Consider the following 25,607-nt stretch of genomic DNA (forward strand, 5'->3'; position numbering starts at 1 on the left):
AAAAACTGTGGCCCAGCTCTGGAATCTTTTCTATATAAAAGACAGTTTATTTATGACCAGAGAAATACAGGAAACCATAGATAATGATTTTTAAGTTATCTAATCATGTTTATATGTAGAAAATTAGAATTATGAATATTGCATAATATATTTGATTACATGAATATTTTTAAAGATTCACTATTTTGTAACCTTCTAATAACTGAAGCAATAAAAATAAAAGAACAATCAGAAAAAAAAATTTAAAGTCACAGTAAGACTAAGCCTTCTTTTCAGCTACAGAGCTACAAATCTTGCACGAATAAAAATAAGGTGAAAAAGTACCTTTCAAATCAATAATAACTTCATCCTGGAACACACAATGCTATGTGATATCTTCAATGTTTTAACTATACACACACACACACACACACACACACACACACACACACTATATTTTCACCTTGACAATAGGCAAGTAAGATGCTAGTAAGAAAAAGTTCCAAGATCTAGGTCAGCAGTTTGCAAAGTTTAGTGTAAGTATAGGAATCAATGAGGTGCTTGTTAAAGTGTATATTCCTGGGACCTGGAGAGGGAAATGGCAACCCACTCCAGTATTCTTGCCTGGGAAATCTTATGGATAGAGGAGACACAGTCTACCGTTCATGGAGTTGCAAAAGAGTTGGATGTGCCTTAGTGACTAAACAACAAAACTTGGACCTACTTTCTATAATTTTCATTCAGGAGATCTGAGGTAGGTCCCAGGAATCTTAATTTTTGATAAGCGCCTTAAGTGAGTTCAATATCACTAGTCTTCAGACCATACTTTGAGAAACAATGACTATGACAGAAGTGTAATAATATTTCAAATAAAGATGCCATGTTTCCCAATTTTATTGAAGAACTAAAAAATTACAAAACCACAGTCTGAGGACTACTTTGCACTTCAATATCTACTATGCCAATTGAACTAATGCACACATACAAACCTTGCACTGGTCTGCTGACTGTTTTTTTGAAGTCCAGGGTGGGCTTTCGGGAAAAACCAGCTCGAAAATCAATAGTACTGAGGCCAGTGATGCGAACAGAGTGTCTTCCAGTGCTAGACGTCTGAAAAATGTTTAATGACAAATTCCATCAGCAGTTAATCCAGGGTGCTGGTCACACTAAACACTAACCAGTATAAGAAACTGCAGAGTGTTCAGTTAGACTGAACTGTTCATTGTGGCCTTTATCTGGGTGTTTTGAACTTAATTGTGATTCTATATCTTCAATGCAAGTTTTGCAATCCAGAGGCCTAAGGTCTATACAATTGAGTATTATATTGCATGCTCAGTGGTAAAAGATAGAGAGGCACAGTCATAGTGAACGGACTTGATTCACATGGTAGATGTTCAAGAAATGAATATTCATGAAATAAATGAGTGACCAAATCTTCTCCCATAAACATCATTCAGGTTCTATTATGGAAAACATTTCATGAAATAAATGAGTGACTAAATCTTCTCCCCTAAACATCATCCAGGTTCTACTATGGAAAATATTTCCTTTCTCTTTGCTCGGGGAAGATACAGTCAGGACAAGCACAAGAGTCAATTATCAACTAGCTTTTAGCTGACCAGTATCTTCAACTCAGCAGTGTCCAGTCAAGGCATTCAGTTCACGAGAAAGAAGCATGAGTGAAAAAATAAGATCCTCACCCTCTAAGAGCTTATGGCCAGTGAGGAAGTCAGATGGAGGAAGAGAAATCTTCAATACGATATAGTAAATGCAGTGATAGAATTACAGAAAAGGTAGAGAGAAAAGAAATATGTATATTAAAGGAGCACAGTCTAGGTTTAGTTCAGTTAAAACCTCCTAAAGGAGATGAACAAGATATTGAATAGCTGAGAGCTGACGTCACCTCTATGTGCATAAATAATAAATAATTTGGATTACGGCCACAGGATAAAACACTAACATTTATTGGCACTTTCTTTGTGCCCAGACTTCTTGCATACATTGGCTTATTTATTTTTCATTACAACTGTATAAGGTAGATACCATCATTAGCCCCATGGCACAGATAAACAGATTGAGGCACCAAAGCATTAAATACCTTGCCCAAGTTCACAAGGTTTCCCAACTTTCCTAACAATGCAGAAGTCAGGTTTTAACCCAAAGGTCAGACTCTGGACTCTTTTCCACTATGCTAGATTGTTTTCCAAGGGCAAGGTAAGTCAGAGTGAGCCTCTACCTAAGTATCTCTCTAATTATGATTTGAGGACCACCTATATCTACACCTACACAAAATCACCTGGGTTGTTTGTAAAAATACAGACTCCAAGCTCCAGCCAAAATTTACTGGTCAGTGGCGTCTAGGACTATGCATATAATATATGGTAATATATGGCTATATATGGCTACAAGGCTCTGCAAACCACCCAGTTTTCCCTAAATCACTGTGACTCATGTGGCAATGAGTACAGAAAAGATGAGGAGATATGTATGTCCCTGTTGCTACCAATCATATTCCTTACTGAGCAGAACCTGCAGAAACTCAAAGGAAAGAAAAATGAAGGTAAGGGAAAGAAAAAAAATTACACCTTCTCAAAAAATGTGTTGTATTCTTAGCATAAATGATGTTCCTAATTACCATGGCTCATTTTAATAGGGCTTACAAAATACTGTATGTTTAAGTGCAGAAGTCTCAGTACACTTATTCCATTATTTCTAAAGGAAACTGTGTTATGAATTAATAGACATAAAAGGAAACTATATATCATAATCCAATTTTAAATCGAGGATCTCCTACAGGGCTATATAATACCTTGAGAAGTCTACGTTCAACTGCCTTAATAATGAGATCTTTACTGAAAATACTATTGTTTACTAGTTTCTTGTCAAGGAGAAACAAAATAGTCAATATTATGAGTCGATTTAGATTTTTTTCATTGACATCATCTATTGCTGTTAGTTGCCTTGTTGCTCAGAAAGTCCCCTATGATAAAACAGCTATTGAGCGGTTATCAAGGACAAATATGATACACACTTCGCCTAATGACTGCTATCAAGTATTAACCATCTACCAAGTGTTTTGTGCACAAACCAACTGATAATAAGCCCATTTCCAAAGTGGTGCTTAGAGGGAACTCTGCTCAATGTTTACTGGCAGCCTGAACGGGAGGGAAGTTTGGGGAGAATGGATACATGTATTATGCATGGCTGAGTGCCTCTGCTGTCCACCCAAAACCATCACGACATTGTTGATCAGCTCTATTCCAATAAAAAATAAAAAGTTTTTTTAAAAGTGACACTTAAAGAGGGCTTCCCTGGTAGCTCAGATGATAAAGCATCTGCCTACAATGTGGGAGGCCTGGGTTCGATCCCTGGGTCAGGAAGATCTCCTGGAGAAGGAAATGGCAACCCACTCCAGTACTCTTGCATGGAAAATCTCACGGACTGAGGATCCTGGTAGGCTACAGTCCATGGGGTCGCAAAGAGTCGGACACGACTGAGCAACTTCACTTCACTTCACTTCAATATCTGAGAAAAATTAGAAATTACCCAAGTGTTTGAAAATACGGTATCCTGCTGGTAAATAATTGGAGAAGGCAATGGCAACCCACTCCAGTACTCTTGCCTGGAAAATCCCATGGACGGAGGAGCCTGGAAGGCTGCAGTCCCTGGGGTTACAAAGAGTTGGACACAACTGAGCGACTTCACTTTCATTTTTCACTTTCATGCATTGGAGAAGGAAATAGCAACCCACTCCAATGTTTTTGCCTGGACAATCCCAGGGACAGCAGAGCCTGGTCTATGGGGTTGAACAGAGTCGGACACGACTGAAGCAACTTAGCAGCAGCAGTATTAAATAATACATTAAAAATAAAGCTGGGGTGATGAATAGGGAGTCCCTTACAATCTATACAAAATTATTGTAAATTAATCTTGATCCAAATAACATATCAACAAAGTGGGTGGGGATAAGGACGTAGGCAAACTCTGAGCAAAGCTAAAAATATGACACATAATTAAAGAAGATTGTAATTTCTTATTTATATATTATACTGTAAACAGTAGAAATCCCTGCATAGGATTTGAAAGGGTTTGTAAGTAAAAGGTATTTCCAACTGAGTTAGTTTTTATGCACAATGACATCCAACTCTGGGTTAATTAGGGTAATGGGAGCAAAAGATATCACAAATAAACCACAATTATCATTTAAAAATATAATACCAGGAAATATTTTAAACTAAGTTAGTTAAAAATGACCTCTGATACTCACTTATTATTCTTGAATCATTCTCTTAAAAGAATTACAATAATACTTTTGACAATATTTTAGGAACAGAAAATATCACATTCAATATCTTCATGAGAAAGTGCTAACAATTTATTATTTTAATCTGTTGTCTTAAAGTAAGCCATTATTTTAGACTGTTTCTTAGCTGACCTCCCTCTTCCAAGTATTATTGTCATAGAAACAAAAAGATTTTAGGAATAATAATGGTAAAATGTATCAGTAACTGGAAAAAGGAAAAAGGTCCAACATACACAAAATGCATTCCGTACAGGAGGCTAAATCTTTTATGTAAATTACCATCTTTAATCCCCACAAAAGCCCATCTGAGATGATAGTATTATTACCTTCATTTCACAGATCAGAAAGGTAGAGTCACTTGCTCAAAGTCACAGATAAACAGTGGGTAGCAGAGCTGGGATGTGAATTCAGTGAGGATCCAGAAACTGACCTCCACAGGTACACCACGTGCTTCTCATGATCATTTCAATGAACTGAATTATGCTGGTTTGGGGGTAAAGGCTGAAATATACCCAATTGCTCTACATAACAGAAGAGTAATATGGAATTTCACTTCCCTGGTGGCTCAGCCAGTAAAGAATCCACCTGCAATGCAGGAGACCTGGGTTTGATCCCCTGGGTTGGGAAGATCCCCTGGAGTAGCAACCCACTCCAGTATTCAGGCCTGGGAAATTCCACGGACAGAAGAACCTAGTGCCCCTGGGGTTGCAAAGAGTTAGACACGGCTGAGTGAATATCTATATGGAATTCCTGAGACTATTCACAGGAGAGAAGCAAAACAAAATAGAGAAAGGAAGAATGGAGGGCAAGGAGAGAGCAAAAGGACACAAGTTACTTCAAGATAAACCCCAAATCTATAGTCAAACTTACTAAATTCACAAGGCGGTCTTGTTACTGGATTTCCCTGAAATTTTTAAAGGACTGAGGTTTACCCAACATGGAGGCACAAAAGATTAGAATCGACACACAAATAATCGGAGGCAAGGAGACCAAAAAACAAAGTTAACCTTTAGGAAACCCCAGAAGCATTGGGGAAAGGCTTTGGGTTCTAATGTGTTATGGACAGAGCGGGGTTGGAGGAGAATTAAAAGATAAAAAAGCCCTGGAGGGGCAAGGAAAATTTAGCTAATTTAGCTAATCTATGACTAAGTTAAATAGAGGGGAAGTCCAGCTGTATATTTCTTACTCCTTTCTTCCCTTCTGAATTATTTTGGCTATCTTAGTAGCATTTTTCTACATACATAATTAAATTAGTATGACAAAAACCACTGCTTTGCTGTTTTTCTATTTGATCTTTATATCATGTAGATTCAAACTATGTGCTGTAATAAAGTGAGAATTTAGCTCCAAAAAGCATCTCTCCACCACAGAGTATCTAGAAGTATCAGTTCCGCACAGAGGCAGCCTCACCTCATTGCTCTTGTAGTTAGCAACAGGGAAATTAAGGAGCCTCACAGTGGTTCCAAGCATATCAGGAAATTTTCTAGACAGAAACTGAACTGGGTTTGTATTAGCCTGAAATTCTAAGAGTTGCATTTTAAACAGTCTACTTATTCATGTTATTTATAAAGGTTTATAATGTGTTATATTACTGCCCTGAGTTAGAATGTCAAGCTGGTCGAGTTGCAGAAGGGTCTGAGTCAGGAATTCAGAGGCTGCTGTAGTGTTAAGCTGAGCTGAAGCAAAAATGATGTTAGACCAGACACCTCCTGGCATTCTCTAGTTACAAATGGCAGCCACACACAAGGGTGAGAAGCAGCAGCAGCAGAGTGGACCAGAGTGCAGGCTTCTGAACTGAGAGTCTGAGAAAGGAAGGAGCAGGGCAGGCTGAACGACCGTGAACAAGCACCATGGAGAGCTCCAGGGAAAATCAGTTGCTCTTCCAATATCTTCCTGGTCAACTATACTGCGGATGAAACCATTTTTAAAGCTAAACATCTATTAAATATTGAAGGTCTTCTCTACATAGAAAGTCCCTGAAGGCAAGAATTATGTCAAATATATCACCTATAAAATATTATCCAGTAGGTACTTAATACATGTACATTTAATAAATGAAATTGATTTATTAATATCATTAATAATAAGGCCAACTAACACTTAACATTTTCCAGTTACATTTTCCAGTTTCCCTTACATTTCCCTAGGACCAACTGATGCCAGAGTCATCAAGAATTCATTGAATTTTTCTAGATACATTATGCTAAGTATGTTCACATGATAGCTCATAAAATCCTGTTCCATCCAAAACTGGTTTTAAGCACCATAAAGAAACTGGGGCTCAAAGAACTAATTATTTGCCTAGGTTTAGACAGCAAGTTAAATGGCAATTACTCCAATTTCAATACTCTAAGTCGATGCCTAACATTTTTGGATGACATAATCTCTGGGTTGATTTGGACCCTATGGCATAGAAAACAATAACATCCCCATCTATTCATTTGCCATTCTAAATTTCTAAATGTACTCTCAGGAGGAGTCAGGTTAGTAGAGTGTTGGTAAACTTCTCTCTGAAAAAAAAAAAAAAAAAGCCCTAATTTGGGACATTTGCCAAATTCTTTGATGTAAATACTACCAAGTGGCTGATTTCAAGCTCCCAACAGGATGTCACTGAGTTGGAAGGAGAAAGTATATAACTGACTTTCCATGAGCCATTTATGAACCAGCTCCAGAAAACCATGAGGCCATGATAACAGTTCTGGCCAATGGGTTACAAAGGAAGTGAAGTGTGTCTGTCACTCACAAAAATGTCTATCTCATCCTAAAAGTGACACAATCCCTTCCTTTTTCTATGCACATTCTCCAGTCTTTTCCTCCACTAAAAAGAGGCCACATGTTGGGAAAGATTAAAGGCAAAAGGAGAAGACGGCAACAGAGGATGAGATGGTTGGATGGAACCAATTCAATAGACATGAACTTGGGCAAACTTCGGGAGATGGTGAGGGACACAGAGGCCTGGCATGCTGCAGTCCCTGGGGTTGCAAAGAGTCAGACACAACTTGGCAATTGAACAGCAACAATGTTCTAAATATGGCCATGTCTCCATCGGCTTGGGCTCCTGAGTATATGAAGTAGAGCATCCTGTCAACCCTCACAGAACATGTGACACTAGTGAGGAATGAACTTGTATTAAGCCAGGGAGAACACATCCTGGTCCTAAATGTGAAGCCTGTCATGTTATAAATGAATTAAAATACGATTGCTAGAGTTGGCTTTAATTTCTCTCTCCTAAGGAGTTTCAATGTTTTATAAAACAATAAATAAGCCAAAGTAAATAAAGTAAAGCCTTTATGTCTATCTAGAATTGATAGAAAATATAGATACCGTTTACTATTTATACACAGTCTGGAGAAGAACTAATTTAATTTTACCACTGTGTCAGGAACTGTTTAAACATTGACCAACATCTAATTTAATCATGACAATATTAAGTAGGTATTATTTTCCCCTATTTTTCTCAGACATGGGTAGGTTTAGGTAATGTCTTCAAGGTCAAAAATATATTAAGTAGTATATCTTAAATTAAAATAGATGTCCATCTATTTTCAAATTATTTGCTCTTATATAACATACCATCCTTTACAAAGTAAAGAATACTATTAATCAAATATTTATTGAGATGCTAACATGGGCTAGGAGTTGTGCTAGTCAAAAACATATAATGAAGGCAGCTAGATTTAAATACTATCATTTTACTAGTCATTGTTTGTTTTAAAAAATGTGATACAAGGAAAGAAATGTAAATCCTGTATATATTTACACATACATACACACACATACCCATTTAAATATAAATAAAAGTGTACATATAATTTTTAAAGGAAATATTCCATTTGATTGACAATCTGATCTTGGCAGACAAATATAACTGGGGAATAGTCCAGGAAGAAAATCTACTATAGAGCATTCCATTGGCCCTAAACACTGAATTAATGCCATAGCTAATCCATTTAAATAATACGCCTGGTGTTGTCTGACTGCTTATTCAAAAGAGGTACCAGGTGGGAATAACTGGAGGCCAGCGTAATATGCTACTTGTGTGGTCCTTTGTTAGACTTGAGGTTTACTATAATTCCTTAACAAGTTTATGCCATTTGAGCATTTCTAAAACTACCCTTATCCTGTAGAAAATGCATTAGTAGGTTCTGGCAACCAAAGTAACTACAACCAGAAATATTTCTGCTAGTCTCAGAATCTCAATATAATCATGTGGCTGGGTACACTCCCTTCTCTACTTGGGAGATGATCTAAGAACAGTTTATCCAAATTTACTTAATGGAAACACCTCAGGGGATGAGCTACATCCCATGATCACACTGATAATCCTAGACTAATAGCAACAGTGTCTACCCACTAAGCATAAAGGGTACTGACAATTATTTAATGTCTTTGCAACAAAGTTTCCCTTAAAGAGCAGAGCACACAATCTGGCCTGAGAGTTTATGTGGTTATGTTCAAATAGCCTAGGTATAATTGAGCTGTCCGAATGGAAAATTTACACTTCTTCTCAGAAATAAGACCCAGGATTTCTAGCTTCCCTACAGATACGAATTTAGGGGCCTCAAACAACTGTCTCTTTTGTTTGTAATAATAACTTGGGGTCCATTTCAGTTACTTCTTTTTGGCAAGTTTTCACCTGCATCAGAGGCAACCTAAAACATCCAGGTTACTTATGTGAATTATACGGATGAGTTGACTCATTGTCTTTGTTCAATGAAAGTGTTTGAATAAATCACAAAAAAGTAATCACCAGGGTTTCATAGGGAAACCACAGAAGAAAAGCAATCGCCACGCTCATAGTCAAATCATGAGCATAATAAAGTGTTCTGTGCCAGTACATCAACTGTGATCCAAACTAAACCAAAGTTTCTGCCTGCTTCCCTGGATATCATCATAATAAATGAATTCATCTTTATTCAGGAATATTTATATAGTTCTTTCCCAGGCACTATGGCATATACTTGTGACAAAGTCTGGTCTACAGCAAAACTGGAAGCCAAAACCTGTACAGAAATAAATATGACATAATGGGGAAAAATTATGCAAAAGGGAGGTGCCAAAAAATTGCAATAGAAAGCCAGAGGGAAAAGAGTATATTCTGGATGAGAAAAGTTTTGATACAAGTGTTACCATTTGAGCTGAGCCTTATTGGGAGTTATGAATCACACATAAAATAAGAAAAGAAGAATATTCTAGAAAGAAACAACAGCTTGAGAGAAAGCACAGACCAAGAGAATGTGGTAAGAGAAGATGAGAGACACTGCAAAAGTATATTTGATTAGAGTAGAAAGGCACATGGTGGAAGATAACCAAAAAGACTGGTTGAGGCTCAATTTGGTGCTCCTTGAATACCATGCTAAGGTCAAATAAGAGATGGGCTGTGTTCTACACATGAGATTAAAACTGTTATGGGAAACAGTCAAAAAAGCTGTTAGTAATTCCAGTGATACAGCAGACACTTTCCAGGTAGCAGAGCGTAAGACAGATGGCACCAGGGATGTGCTGTCTAATCTCAGACGTTTCTCCTCTTGAGAAAACACACATGTAAAATGTTATCCTTCATTAGCCATCCAAAAGGGAGATCCAAAGCCAACAGCAATCTTTATGTCGGTAGATTCAGCTCAACTGCCTTTACGCCAACCTGACACATTATTTCAGTATTTCATTCAGGAGCAAAATAAGTTCATTATCTTTACTTGCATTGTAATTCTCATCCTTTGTTTAGATATCACTAATTGTACATCAGATATTGTGTAACATCAGGACCAGATGCTTCTTTGATGATGATTAGATATGAATTTAAAATACTGTGATAATAGATAGTATCTTTTTATTGTTTTCTTAATTACAGGAGACCAAGTTTAGAGACTTGTCTAAACAGTGTTCCTATCATCTTATCTCCTTCCTCACTCACAGATTAATCCTCAATGACTCTCTGTTCTAATGATCAATTAAGATGTACTCAGTGCCCATTAAGTATCATGGAACATGGCCAGAATCAGGCACTCACTAAAGGTTTATTGAATGGATGACTGAATGAATAGGTGTGTCAGGCACAAGGAAAAACATCAGATGTGTAAAATATCCCCCTTCTAGGCAAGAGTTTTATTAGAGGAAATACCACTGGTAGCAATCCAAATCACCTATAAAATGGGTTCAAATACTTCACAATCAGTTGCTAATTATACAGAAGAATGGTATCACTTGTACGCATCTCAAAGTCAATAACAGACAACTTAATGTTACTCGTCAGAGAGCAAGAACAGATTACCTTAGTGAACTTGCTAGCCCAAGACTGCTGACTTAGAACATGCTTAAATTAAAATGTTTGGAGGATACAGAGACTCAGAACTTCTTATACTCCTTTCCACTGTGGTCACAGAAAGTTAGACTCAATCTAGTTATATTTGAGGCAAGTTGGTCAAAATACCTGTAATGTCAAATTTGGCTGCCATTTATTTAAAATATAACAGCGAAACACTTCATTATTGACTATCTGATGCACTCAGGAAGGACTGAGCAACTGCTTTGTGCAAGGAACTGGGGGATAACACAGGCAGATGGGACTGTTTGTGATCCATTCAATAAAAGTTACTAATTTTATTTCACATAGCCTTTTTACTTAAACCCTTATTCCATATTATTCATGTTAAAATATCCATATTACTGTTTTATTTTCCTTATAAGACTGAGAGTTGTGAGGAAAAGAAACACTGATATTCTAGGACTTAAATGGAGTTACAGTGAATACTTTTATTCTTTAATTTTATAAAGCTAAGTATTTCTTAAAAAAAACTGGAATGCAAAATTTCTATGGTATAACACCTCCATGTACTTTCACAGCAGCTATCTAATTTGAAATGAGCCAACTGATCTCATTTTCTTTTCTTTCTTCATGTAGGGAAGTTGAGGCAGTGAAAGAGTAAACGATGCCAGCGGAATCCTCATTTGAGTTGTCCCAGTATTCCAGAGTAAACTGTTTATCTGGGAGTTACAAGGGATTCTAACGGAAGAGGAAAAGTAATACACGCAGCACATGAAGGGTGTGCCTTTAAGCCTGCTCTCCCTGTGGACACCGGCACTTATTCCAGCAGGGGCTGAAAGCTGCTCTAGAGGGATTTAATTCTCTAGCTGAACAGCCTTCTCCTGTTCTATCTTTAAAAAAAAAAAAAAAACCTTCTCACACACACAGAAATGCAGATCCTAGGGTTGGAAGCAGGCCAGAGCATACTGAAATTTCTGAGAAATATGGGCAAGCCATGCACAGCATCTACTAGGGAGGGTCCCACATATAATTTGCAGCAGGACTAGATCTCAGATTTATGGTATCCTGAACTTCGAAGGCAAACACGTTTTTTCTTCCACATTGCCAAAATACAATGCTTTCTTAGTATGAACATATACTACTTAATGTGACTCTAGGATACAAATACCATTTTGTGTTCAAGCACACAATGAATGTAGGTCTACTAAACACCAATAACCAGCAATGTTTGAGTGCTTATTTTGTAACAGGAACTATGTCAAATACTTCATTTGTATCATCTTCATTTAATTCTCAGAACACTTCTATGAAGGAAAGGACTATTATTACCATCCTATATTAAAGAGGTGGAAAGAAAATCAAGAAAAGCTATAGTTCTAAGGGATTGCAGCTTTTAAGTGGTGGTGTTGAGATTCAAACCCAGGGCAGTTCCACACTGGGGCCTATGTCCCTAAACATCATTGTCTACTGGTTCCATCTCTGATTATTTTGGAGGCAGACAGTGGCTAATATAATCAATCTACAGATTCGATGATAGGAAAACTACCTGAGCATTTTAAGTCTATTTATGGTGGTACTGATCCCTTTCATAGTCATCAAAACCAAACACTATCAATTCATATGATCAAGACAACTCCAAAGAATGCAACATGTCTATTGATTTTTAGCAAAAGCATTCTCCATGATCGTTAGAGAAGATATAAATAAACTATTATATACATTTTATAAAACATGCCAACATCAAAATAAAACAGCAGATACTCTGTAAAAGAACAGTACCTTCACTGTCCATATTCCAGCCTCTGGCTCTTTAACATTTACCACCTTGGCAGAGTTATGAATATTTAATAGCTCATTCAGGCCAAATCCCTTTTTTATCAGCTTTCCTGAAAGACAGACGTAGAGGTTACAAGCATGATCTTTATTTCAGCTATGTATATCAGCTGTGTACATTTCCAGTACAAATTACCCGGCGGACATTTACACCTCTAGCTCAAAACATCGTTTTATATCTAAAATATACTCAACTTTACCATTTCTGAACACTGTAATTGAAGTAACAGATTCCTATTTGCTATGTTGATGTGATCTTAAAAACAGAGTAACATGGAAAACGATAATCATATTTCCAAAGTTAATCTAGGTAACGATTATTATGGCTACAAAGAAGTTATGTACAGTCACTAGAGACATTTAGACTTAAGAGATGGCAAAACAGTAAACTAGAATAAATATCTTTTTGGAGATGACTCAAAATATTACTAACATTAAGAGCCCTGGGCATAACTTTGCAGAAAGTATAAAACCTCAGTTTTCCATGAAGTACAGGAGAAAGCTTTTACTTGTCAAAGGAATAATTAGAGGAGACAGTATAATGAAGTAACACAGTATCATCTCCAACTGAGATCAATATACAGTATCTGACAGTTGGAACTTAGGAAGGAAAGCAAATTTGGAATTAAGCCACAGTTTACTTATTCACTTCAGTCTTGGCTCTCGTGTGGACTATTTCTGCAGTTACGCAAACAAATCAATTAAAAGAATCCCATGTTTGCATCAGAAGTTTTATAATCACTGCAAAAGACTTTTAAAATATCAATGTCAATGAATTTTTAAAGTAGCAGAACTTAAGGCAATGGTTACAGGTACTTTCAATCCAGATAATGAACAACACAAATCTTTCCTGTGTAGATAGGATAGATGGTACTAGAAGAATGCTACCTAAAAAGACAAATCCATTTCTACAAACAAATCTATTTTCAAGACCAAACAGTCTCAAAAGATTGGTTTTGCTTGCTCATAAATTTAAATTTGATTGTTAAGTGTGGTTGGAGCCTTTGAGGTAAATTTCATATGCTATTTTCTCTAAGGTATGTCATTTTCTAAGATTCAAATAAAGTAAAAATGGTAGTTACTCCTTCCCAATTTATAAATGTTCACAAAGGTTTAAAAAATGTAACATATACTTCAGCTACAATAGGAATAAAAATACTGTGCAAACATCATTGGTTAAAAAATTTCTTAAACACGAATATTAAGAAAAATTAGGTTTCTTTTTTAAGATTACTATTCAATTCAACCTTAAGTCTTGTAAATTCGACCAGAGATGGAATTAAGCCAAAACTGAGAATCATACCATATAATTATTGAAGGAACAAATTAAAACATTATTCTAATGAGAATATAAATGTTTTTTAACCACTGTCTCCTGTAAAATTACACAAGCCCCTTTGCCACGACAAGGCTGTGATCCACGAAGGGTCACAGTGGACAGTTCTCACAAAATGTGGTCCACTGGAGGAAGGAATCATAAATCATTACAGTATTTTTGCCTCAAGAACCCAACAGAGTATGAAAAGACAAAAAGACACCGGAAGACAAGCCTCCCAGATTAGAAGGTGTGCAATATGCTTCTGAAGATAACAAGGGAACATCTGATGCAAGGATGGGCGTGATAAAAGACAGAAACAGTAAGGACCTAACAGAAGCAGCAGAGATTAAGAAGAGGTGGCAAGAATACACAGAAGAATTATACAAAAAAGGTTTTAATGACCTGGATAAACACAATGGTGTGATCACTCACTTAGAGCCAGACATCCTGGAGTGTGAAGTCAAATGGGCCTCAGGAAGCATTACCACAAACAAAGCTAGTGGTGATGATGGAATTCCAGCTGAGCTATTGCAAATCCTAAAAGATGATGCTGTAAAAGTGCTGCACTCAATATGCCAGAAAATTTGGAAAACTCAGCAGTGGCCACAGGACTGGAAAAGGTCACTTTTCATTGCAATCCCAAAGAAGGGCAATGCCAAAGAATGTTCAAACTACTGCACAATTGTGCTCATTTCACATGCTAGCGAGGTAATGCTCAAAATCTTTCAAGCTAATCTTCCATAGTACGTGAACCGAGAACTTTCATATATACAAGCTGGATTTAGAACAGGCAGAGGAAACAGAGATCAAATTGCCAACATTCATTGGATCACAGAGAAAGCAAGGGAATTCCAGAAAAACATCTACTTCTGTTTCATTGACTACACTAAAGCCTTTGACTGTGTGGATCACAACAAACTGGAAAATTCTTAAAGAGATGGGAATAGCAGAGTTTACTTGTCTCCTGAGAAACTGTCTCCTGAAGAGCAGCTAAAGAGTTTCCTGATGAGGGTGGGAGGAAAGAATGAAAAAAACTGGCTTAAGCTCACATTCAAAAAACTAAAATCATGGCATCCAGTCCACTTCATGGCAAATAGAGGGGGAAAAAGTGGAAGTAGTGACAGATTTTATATTCTTGGGCTCCAAAATCACTGTGGACAGTGACTGCAGCCATGAAATTAAAAGACGTTGGCTCCTTGGAAGGAAAGCTATGACAACCTATACAGCATATTGAAGAGAAGAGACCTACATTGACGATAAAAGTACGTACAAAGTTATGGTTTTCCAGCAAATATGCACAGATGTGAGAGTTGGACCATAAAGAAGGCTGAGCACCAAAGAACTCATGCTTTCAAATTGTGGTGCTCGAGAAGATTCTTGAGAGTCCACTGGAATGCAAGACCATCAAATAAGTCGATCCTAAAGGAAATCAACCCTGAATTTTCATTGGAAGGACTGACACTGAAGCTCCTATCCTTTGGCCACCTGATGTGAAGAGCCAACTCATTGGAAAAAGACCCTGATGCTGGGAAAGATTGAGAGCAGGAGGAGAAGGGGGCAACAGAGAATGAGATGGTTGGATGGTATCACTGGGATAGTATCACTGAGGCAATGAACATGAGTTTGAGCAAACCCTGGTAGATAGTGAAGAATAGGAAAGCCTGGTGGTAAACTGCAGTCCATGGGGTTGCAAAAAGTCGGACACAACTTAGCGACTAAACAAGAACAACCTGTAAAATTAAAATTTATCAAGAAAATGCTATGATAAAAAATTAGACAGTTGTTTTGGTAATAAAGGACTTTTTTCATATGATTCACGTAAAAATGACAAAACACTGAATTTTACAGAATAAGTTACTGTGAAGTATTTCCTCATATAAAGATGAAGAAATATTTCAGGTTCATCTGAAATATTTTTTTGGAGACTTCAGTTACAATTAAGTTAGTAAATGCCATCTGTTTAAATTATTAAGAGTTTCAGTTTTTTGAATCTCATGTTAACTCAATGATAGTTATGACTAAAAATACTCAGTTTTAATTTTTAAACATCTTCTCCAGTCACTTCTGAGTTGGTTGAATTTATTCATAAAGTTATCACTAATTTGAACAAGTAAGTGTGTTAAAAATCTTTTACCTTTCATGGTTTTTCTATTTTTTTTTCATATTCTATATTTTTAAATATTTTTAATATGAATATTCCACATATCTCACCTAAAGGATTGCGAATTTCAATCATTGGAGAAGGGCCACTCAGAGACACAGTAACCTCTTTTAGACTGGGATCAAAGGGAATTTTCCAAGTATTTACAGCCTGTTCCAAATGATCTGTTGATAAGAGGTGAACCTTGGAAGCCTGCACTGCTTCTTCCACCCATTTTAAAACCTATAAGAAAAAGAGAAATATGAGTGATATCAAAATATTTACAGCTTTATACCACCTGGAATTGCTGAAGCAGTAGCTGATTTGCTTAATGAAATGACATGGTCGCTTTCTGTACTGTGTGAGGCTTATTTCAATCACAGTCAAGACAAACTTTCTCAATCCACAGAACAGGAAAAATGTACTCCCCAGAGGATTAGTCTCCAAAAGTTTCAAACAGCTCGTGCAGCTCAATATATAAAAATAAATAAATAAATAACCCAATTGGAAAATGCACAAAATACCTGAATAAACATTTTTGCAAAGAAGACATACAGATGGCCGAGAGGCACATGAAAAGAGGCACATGCTCAACAATGCTAACTATTTGAGAAATACAAATCAAAACCACAATGAGATATCACCTCACACCAGTCAAAATGGCCATCATCAAAAAAATCTATAAACAATTAATGCTGGAGTGGATGTGGAGAAAAGCGAACCCTCCTACACTGTTGGTGGGAATGTAAATTGGTACAGCCACTATGGAGAACAGTATGGAGGTTTCTTAAAAACAATCCCACTCCTGGGTATATATCCAGAGAAAAACATGGTTTGAAAGGATAGACATACCCCAATGTTAAATGCACCATTATTTACAATAGCTAAGACATGAAAATGTCCATCAACAGAAGATGTGGTAAAAACACAGCCATAAAAAAGAATGAAATAATACCATTTGCAGCAACATGGATGGACATGGAGATTATCATACTAAGTGAAGTAAGTCAGAGAAAGACAAATATCATATGATATAATTTATAGTGGAATCTCCAAAAAAATGATAAAATGAATTTATTTATAAAACAGAAAGATATTTACATACTTAGAGAATGAATTTATGGCTACCTGGGGGCAGCGGGAAAAGGGGAAGGGACAGATGAGAGTTTGGAACTGACATGTATACACTGCTATATTTTTTTTAAAGCCTAACTCTCCCTGTATCCACTTATTATAGCAGGTTCAGAATAAAACATTAGTTTAACCCATGCTCAAATTTCAAATTTTACCAAAAAAAAAAAATTTCAAATTTTATATCTTGGAGTAATATATTCAAAATGAGATTACAGTGTCCAAAAACTACTTGTGCAAGATATTACATGCATAGGTACTACAGACAGTTCCACTTCTCAACAGAAATGAAAAGAATCTGCAGAAAACTAGGTAATGGCAATACTGAGATTCTTCTTCCCTCTATTCTTTCTTTCTCAGTTTTTTTTTCAAAGTTCAATTAATAAAAGACAATTAGCAAATTATCAAATCCAATTTCAATATATCGAGTACTGAATTACTGTAATAGAGTACACTATAGTATATTAATTATTGAAAAATAATTGCAATGCCAGCAAAACATTCATTTTTATGATAAAATAAAAAATAACAAAAAATAATGGGAAAAATAATCATTATGTTTTTTAAGGTGGAAAAATACTTCAGGTTAGAACCAAGTTAAGTGGTGTGCTCTTGAAGGAAGCCTTCTAGTCCACAGAAATGCTCCGCAACAGCAAATACAATTCCTCATTTTACAGGGCATGTCTGGACAGGTACTGCTTAGCTGAAATTACTACCATTACTCCTAGATCATATTAAGCTTTAATCCACCTAAGATCTTCCTCTAGTTCATTTATCCTTCAAGACGGTATTCCATCATGAATAATTTCCCTCATAATTACTCACTAAACACTGAACAGCACTGGGTATTAAGCTACACCAAGCTACTCAAACAACAGTATTTTTAAAATTTCAATAATGGTAGTCACAAATCAATGAATCAAACAAAAGTATTGTGTAATAATTTCAATCTCTGTCAAAAGGATCCCCATCTTTTTTTTTGTCCCCAAGAATGAGGAAAGTGGCTAAGACATTATCATAAAATTAACAGTGTGAGGCAATTGTGTTTATTCATTAAATAAATGTTCATTGTTCAAAGAACTCTTGTAGGTACTGAGTACTGATGAAAGTGAATGAAATTGATGAACATGAATGAAATTGATGAAAATGGAGTTGCTCAGTCATGTCCAACTCTTTGTGACCCCAAGGACTGTAGCCCACCAGGCTCCTCCATCCATGGAATTTTCCAGGCAAGAATACTGGAGTGGGTTGCCATTTCCTTCTCCAGGGGATCATCCCAACCCAGGGATTGAACCGAGGTCTCCCGCACTGCAGGCAGACTCTTTACCATCTGAACCACAAGAGAAGGAAATGCTGGACTAGAGGAAGCACAAGCTGGGATCAAGATTTCCAGGAGAAATATCAATAACCACAGATATGCAGATGACACTCTCGTGGCAGAAAGAGAAGAGGAACCAAGAGCCTCTTGATGAAAGTGAAAGAGGAGAGTGAAAAAGCTGGCTTAAAACTCAACATTCAAAAACAAACATCATGGCATCTGGTCCCATCACTTCACGGCAAATAGATGGGGAAACAGTGAGAGACTTTATTTTCTTGGGCACCAAAATCACTGCAGATTGGTGACTGCAGCCACGAAATTTAAAGACGCTTGCTCCCTGGAAGAAAAGCAATGACCAACTTAGACAGTATTTTAAAAAGCAGAGACATTACTTTGCCAACAAAGGACCACATAGTCAAAGCTATGGTTTTTCCAGTAGTCATGTATGGATGTGAGAGCCAGACCATAAAGAAAGCTGAGCGCCAAAGAACTGATGCTTTTGAACTGTGGTGTTAGAGAAGACTCGTGAGAGTCGCTTGGATTTCAAGGAGATCAAACCAGTCAACCCTAAAGGAAATCAGTCCTGAATATTCATTGGAAGGACTGATGCTGAAGTTCCAATACTTTGACCACCTGATGTGAAGAACGGACTCACTAGAAAAGACCCTGATGCTGGGAAAGGTTGAAGGCAGGAGATGAGAAGAAGGGAATGCCAGAGGATGAGATGGTTGGATGTCATCACCAACCTGATGGACATGAGTTTGAGCAAGCTCTGGGAGTTGGTGATGGACAGGGAAGGCTGGCATGCTTCAGTCCACAGGGTTGCAAAGAGTTGGACATGACTGAGCAACTAAACTGAACTTCTTAAATAAAAGAAAGGAACTCATAAAACAGGAAGCCTTTGTTGAAATAACGTATGTAAACTGCCCATCATAGTACTTGCCACATACTGGATAGTCAAATGTTTTCCTCCATCTCCAACTGAATTCCCTTCCCTTCCCTTCCCCTAATTGAAAATTTCAATAATGACTTCATGGGCAAAGTGAGAAAAAAATGTATCCCTGAAAGACAAGATTTCTATAAATGAAAAACAGACACAAAGTCATTCCAGGTAGAAGAGAAGTTCTGAAAAACATACAGAGACAGAAGTGCTCATATGTTGGGAACATGAGTGCATCTAACTGGCTACAGTTAAGTGTTCAGAAAAGCAAGAAGCAGATGAGGTTGGAAGCTTATGTCAGGGGCAGTGTATGTATGGTCACAAAGTCAAGCTATGACAATCGGATTCTATCCTAACGACATAAGTGAAAAGTTTCCGAAGGAATTCCTGCTTTAAGCAGAAAAGTAATACTTTGAACAGAAGTATTTTACAAAGAAAAGCTTGTAGTGGTATCATCAACTAACTGAGCACAAAAAAACAAGTCTATTACAGTTAATTACTGCATAAATCAAATGATATATTTCCTCAGATGTTAACCATATAAAGCACCTGGGATTTTACATATGAGATAGGTATGTATCGATATCATTACCTAAAGAAGCAGATGCCATATTTTGAAAAATGGGTTCGGAGTGATCTATCATGCATGAACAGGAAGATATGAATCATTCTGCCAATCAAATTGGTCCATGTAGCTATAGAAACCAGAGACTGATTATTGCTAATATTTGACCATAAATAGAACACATATTTTAAAAGTCAGTGTTGACATTTTTATGTCTTCAACATGGATCATGGCCGCCTAACTCAAAGGAATGCAAAGAACTGATTTACTCTCTGAGAAAGCACTTGATAAATTTTACTGGTGATAAATAACTTTGAGAATAATGTCTGACTTAGAGACTAAAGAAGGCAAAGACAAGAGAAATCAGATAAATGGAATGAACATTTGTTTTAAGGACAAGACACAAAATGTGGTCATAAATAATTCTCAAAATAAGAAAGAAAAGAATTAGAAAACAAAGATATTTTAGTATCTGAAGTTCAACAATGAAATGCAATAGTGTTGAGCAGAAATAAAAGTGAAATCAATTTTTAATATAGTACACCTTTCTTTAAATGTATATTCTGCATGACTCCTCAAATACATCTGTCCTTTGAAATGAATGTAAAAGGTTATGATATACCACTGGAAAATTATACTATTGTGTTAGTTATGGATGAAAAGGACTAAGTTCTAGGCATTCCTGCGAAAATGGAAAACTTTCTGATTTAGTTGCCTTTTCATACAGGAACTGCATTTAAATGGTAGGAAATATAAGTGGGCTTTTGGTTTATTCTTAATACTGTTTCCAATTTATCAACATTTATGAGGCTTTCACAAAGAGATTACCATGTATCATGATATTACTGGTTGGGAAAGATACAGTGCAGACTTCTGTCACAAGTCTCAAATCACTTTTTTATACAATTATAGGAAAAAAATCAAATTGAAGACAGATGCAACCCACTTTATTAGAAAATACAGGTGGGAGGGGGGATCGGGATGGGGAATACGTGTAAATCTATGGCTGATTCATATCAATGTATGACAAAACCCACTGAAATGTTGTGAAGTAATTAGCCTCTAACTAATAAAAATAAATAAATAAATAAAAATTAAAAAAAAAAAAGAAAATACAGATATCACCAACATGTGAATAAAAGCAGATTCCTACAAGCCACACAATCACCAAAAGTGAGGTTTCTGGCCTCTAATGTTGCCACATATAAGGAAAAAGAAACAAAACTTTGTCTAACCATGAGAAATGTTCTCATGAGATTGGAAAGGACCTTAGATAGTAACAATAAAAAGAAGTGAACTAGAATAATGTGAGATCCCTTGAATGAGTACATTTTTACTAAACCATTGGTTTAGTGTTTCAAACCACTGAGGCACTGTGCATTAAGTTTTAACGTAAAAACAGTCTCTAATGATTTTTAGCAGTTTAAATCTCAAAAGGCCTTTGAGAACATCTAACCCAGCTCCTTTACTTTACAAATGAGGGAAACTAATATGTGAGTTCTTGTACCTTTCAAACACCTAACCACACTGATTCTGGTGCAGTAGTTACTTTTTCTAAAGCCCCTGAGTCCTTGAAGACACTCTGCTAGTATAAATATTTTGCATCCTACATAATAATTAATACTTAAAAACAGTTCCTATTTCTATTTTACTCAGGAAGGAAATGCAAATATTACTGCAAAACACAAAACTAGCCTACATTATTAAGTATTATAAAACATGATACATAGCATTAAGTAGAAATGAAGTGAAATCAACTTTGCATACATCTTCAAGGAGAGAATTTGACAAAAACTTTGGAAGAAATTTTTTTTCTTTTTTTAATCAGAATGATTGACATATAACATTAAATTCATTTCAGGTGTACAGTATAATGATTCAATATGTGAATATATTGCAAAATGATTCTCACAATAGGTCTAACTAACATATATCACCACACATAGTTGCCATTTTTTTCTCCTGGGATGAGAGCTCTCAGGAGTTGCTCTCTTAGGAACTTCCAACTATACAATATATTAACTATAGCTAATAGGCTCTACATTACATTCCCAGGACTTAACTGATTTTATAACTAGACGTCTGTACCTTTTGAACCCCTTTAACCCATTTCGCCCACCCCACCAAATCCCCACCTTCTGTTCTCTATATATTACTGGTTTAGTTTTATTTTGTTTTTGTTTTAGATTCTACACATAAGTGAAATCATACCATATTTGTCTTTTTCTGTCTGACTTATTTCACTTAGCATAATGCCCTCAAGGTCCATCCCAGTTGTCAAACATGACAAGATTGCCTTCTTTTTATGGCTGAATAATATCCCAATATGTATATGTAAATATACCACATTTTCATCATTCATTTATAGATGGGCACTTAGGCTGCCTCCATATATTGGCGATTGTAAACAGTGCTGCAATGAACATGAAGTAAATATGTTTTTTGAGTTAATACTTTTGTTTTATTCAGATAAACACCCAGAAGTGGAACTGCTTGATCATGAGATCATTTGGGGGTTTTCCCTGGTAGCTCAGACGATAAAGAATCTGCCTGCAATGGAGGATACACAGGAGACACGGGTTTGACTTCTGGGTCAGGAAGATTCTGTGGAGAAGGGAATGGCAATCCGTCCTATATCCTTGCCTGGAAAAGTCCATGGATGGAGAAGCCTGATGGGCTACAGTCCATGGGGTCACAAAAGTTCAGACTCAACTGAGTGATTAACTTCCATTTTTCAAGATCCTTTTTAACTTGGAGGGGAAGCGTCATACTCTTTTATATAGCAGTTGTACCAATTTACATCCCTACCAACAGTATACAAGGGTTCGTTTTGCTTTACCTCTTTGCCAACAACTTGTCATTTCTTGTCTTTTTTGGTAATGGCCATTCTAACCAGTGTGAGGTTGTGATTTTGATTTGCATTTCCCTGATGATTAGTGATATTGAGCATCTTTTCATGTACTTGTTGGCCATCTGAATGTCCTATTTGGAAAAATAGTTATTCATATATTTACTCACTTTTAACTGATTGGGGTTTTTTGCTATTGAGTTGTTTTGAATATTAATCCCTCATCAAACATATGCTATGCAACTATTCTAACTTCTCCCATTCAACAGGTTGCCTCTGCATTTGTTGTGTCTGATTCTTTACAACCCTATGGACTGTAGCCCATCAGACTCCTTTATCCATGGTATTATCCAGGCAAGAATACTGCAATGGGTTGCTATGCCGTCCTCCAGGGGAATCTTCCCAATCCAGGGAACAAACCCACGTCTTCTACACTGCAGGCAGATTCTTTACCTCTGAGTCACAGGAGAAACCCAAGATTGGCGATATAATGGAATTTAAAGTCATGAGGCTCCCCTCAAAGCCCTTTCCCAACCATGGACTTACACGAACAAGGAAATACATCATTCTGCCATAATAAACTTAGATGTTAATGCACAACGGCCCAGAAACCTAGATGTCCATCAGTACACAATGGCTCAGCAACCTAGATGTCCATCAACAGATGAACAGATAAGGAAAGGTGTGGTACATTATGTACAATGGAATATTACTCAGCCATTAAAAGGAACAAATTCGAATAAGTTGAACTGAGGTGGATGAGCAGAGAGTCTGTTATACAGACTGAAATAAGTCAGAGAGAAAGAGACAACTGTCATATACTAACACACTTATATGGAATGTAGAAAAATGGTACTGATCAAACTATCTGCAAGATACGAATAGAGACACAGACATAGAGAACAGACTCGTGAACACAGCAGGAGAAGAGTGTGGGACGAATTGAGAGTGTAGTACTGACACATACATGCTGCTGCTGCTGCGAAGTCACTTCAGTCGTGTCTGACTCTGCGACCCCAGAGACGGCAGCCCCCCAGGCTCCACTATGCCTGGGATTCTACCGTATGGCAAATAGATAGCTAGTATGGAGTTGCTATATACCACCGGAGCTCAGCCTGGTGCTCTGTGATGACCTAGAGGGGTGGGACAGGGGTGGGAAGGCTCAATAGGGAGGGGACAGGGAAAAGGCTTAGAAATCAGAATTGCCTTAGAAAATCTGGGTTCAACGGGGGAACTACAGAGGGTTGATGACAAAAATGACCCTCCACTTCAACTCTATGAACACCTAAAACGTGCATAAAACTACCACACCTTCAACATGATGGAAGTTCTCTAATGTGCAACAGCTGAAAAAATAAAAGCACACTTCATACATTTTTGAAGGGTGAAATCATTCCTGCTGTTCTGAAGTGTCAAAGTATATTTCATTAATTTATCTTCATAAAATTCCTGTGTGTCACAAACTCAACACGCTATAAATGACTGGGGAAATTTCTCTTGCCAGAAATATGCATTATTTAAAATAACGAAAACATAAAGCATTGACTATTATACACCAGATCCTCAGACCTTATTCATCTTACAGCTGAAAGCTGGGACCCTTTTACCAGGCTCTCTTTTCCTAACCATCGATCCCCTGGCAACTACTTTTCCATTCTGTGTTTCTATGAGCTGGAATTTTTTTTGGTAGATTCCACATAAATATTGTGCTGATAACATTGTATAGCATAACTGAAATTTACTAAGAGACTAGAACTTAAATGTTTTTACCAAAAAAAAAAAAGAGAGAGAGAAAAAAGAGAGAGAGAAACACAGGACGCAGTAGACGTGATAATTAACTAGATGGGGAGAGTCCTTTCACAATGCACAAGTGAATCAATAGCTACACACATCACAATATACACTTTATGATTCCAGAATCCAAATCATAACTGAATGGTTATTTTGATGGCTGCCACTTAAATAGCACTTTCATGTAAGCCCCATGCTAAGAACTTTATAAATTTTACCTCATTCAATTTCTCTATATTCTGTATTTAAATATAATAGTATATAACATGTTGCTAGTATGTATAATTCCAAAAAAGCATACAAGTCAAAATCATATGCTCTCAACCACTGTAATGTCATAGAGGGTGAAGTTCTTTGGGTGCCCATTGCCTCTTATTCCTACCATTGAAAGAAACCTCAGATTCTAACCAGCCCAAGGGAAAAAAAATAGAGAGAAAAAAATAGAAGGGGAGTGAAGGAAAAGGAGAGAAAAAAGGCAGGAAGGAGGAGAGGGGGAGGGGAGATAGAGGAAAAAGAGAGGGAGAGAAGTAAGGAGGGAAAGGAGGAAGAAAGGGAGCTATAGGAGGCTGAAAAAGAAAGAACTGAATTTTGGGTTTCTAAGCCTAAATCCTACTAATTCAAAATTAATTCAAAAGATTTCAAGCATAATTTTTATTATATGCAAATTTCAAATTATGTCCTTGTCTAAGATGCACGCCTACACATACTTAATATGTAACTCCACTGTGCTGTCCTGTGTTTGCTGGGTTTGGGAATAAGACAGAGGAAGTAATTCAGATACATTAAACAGGGATAGCATTTGGTTGATCAAGTTAATCTCACAACTGATGTGTTCTTACCAATGAGATGGGAAAATCTCACAGTCTAGAGACTACAGCTCTTTCATCACTAATCAGAACCATATAGGACCAAGTGAACCCTAACTCAGAGAGCGGAGGCTCCCTCATTTTTAGACAGAACTTGGATGGGCACTGCAAACATTTCTCATAATGGCTTAGCTGTCTCCCTGTTTCTACGTTGATCTGCACCCATCCATTCTGGTTGACATATTATCTAGAGATTTTAGCACATTCAGTTACAGGCAAGTTTCTCTGTCCCCTGGGTCTTTCAGTCACTAAAAGGAACCTTTTGTGTATCTCTGTTCTGATTATAGGTAGATTTTAAAGTGAAGTTATC

General features: G+C 36.8%; 1 protein-coding gene across 4 annotated transcripts in view; it reads right to left on the minus strand.

The window, feature by feature from the left end:
- HMCN1 (hemicentin 1) overlaps positions 1 to 25,607 on the minus strand; it is a 512,408-nt gene that overhangs the window by 304,760 nt on the left and 182,041 nt on the right. For all 4 annotated transcript variants that reach the window (XM_043486094.1, XM_043486095.1, XM_043486092.1 and 1 more), the window contains exons 5-7: positions 15,910 to 16,081; positions 12,327 to 12,433; positions 969 to 1,089 (exon numbers count right to left, since the gene is read on the minus strand). In XM_043486094.1, the coding sequence (XP_043342029.1) occupies positions 969 to 1,089; positions 12,327 to 12,433; positions 15,910 to 16,081 (400 nt within the window). The remainder of the gene's footprint in view (positions 1 to 968; positions 1,090 to 12,326; positions 12,434 to 15,909; positions 16,082 to 25,607) is intronic.

This window comes from Cervus canadensis, chromosome 13, assembly GCF_019320065.1.
Source record: "Cervus canadensis isolate Bull #8, Minnesota chromosome 13, ASM1932006v1, whole genome shotgun sequence".
In the NCBI taxonomy this organism is placed as follows: domain Eukaryota; kingdom Metazoa; phylum Chordata; class Mammalia; order Artiodactyla; family Cervidae; genus Cervus; species Cervus canadensis.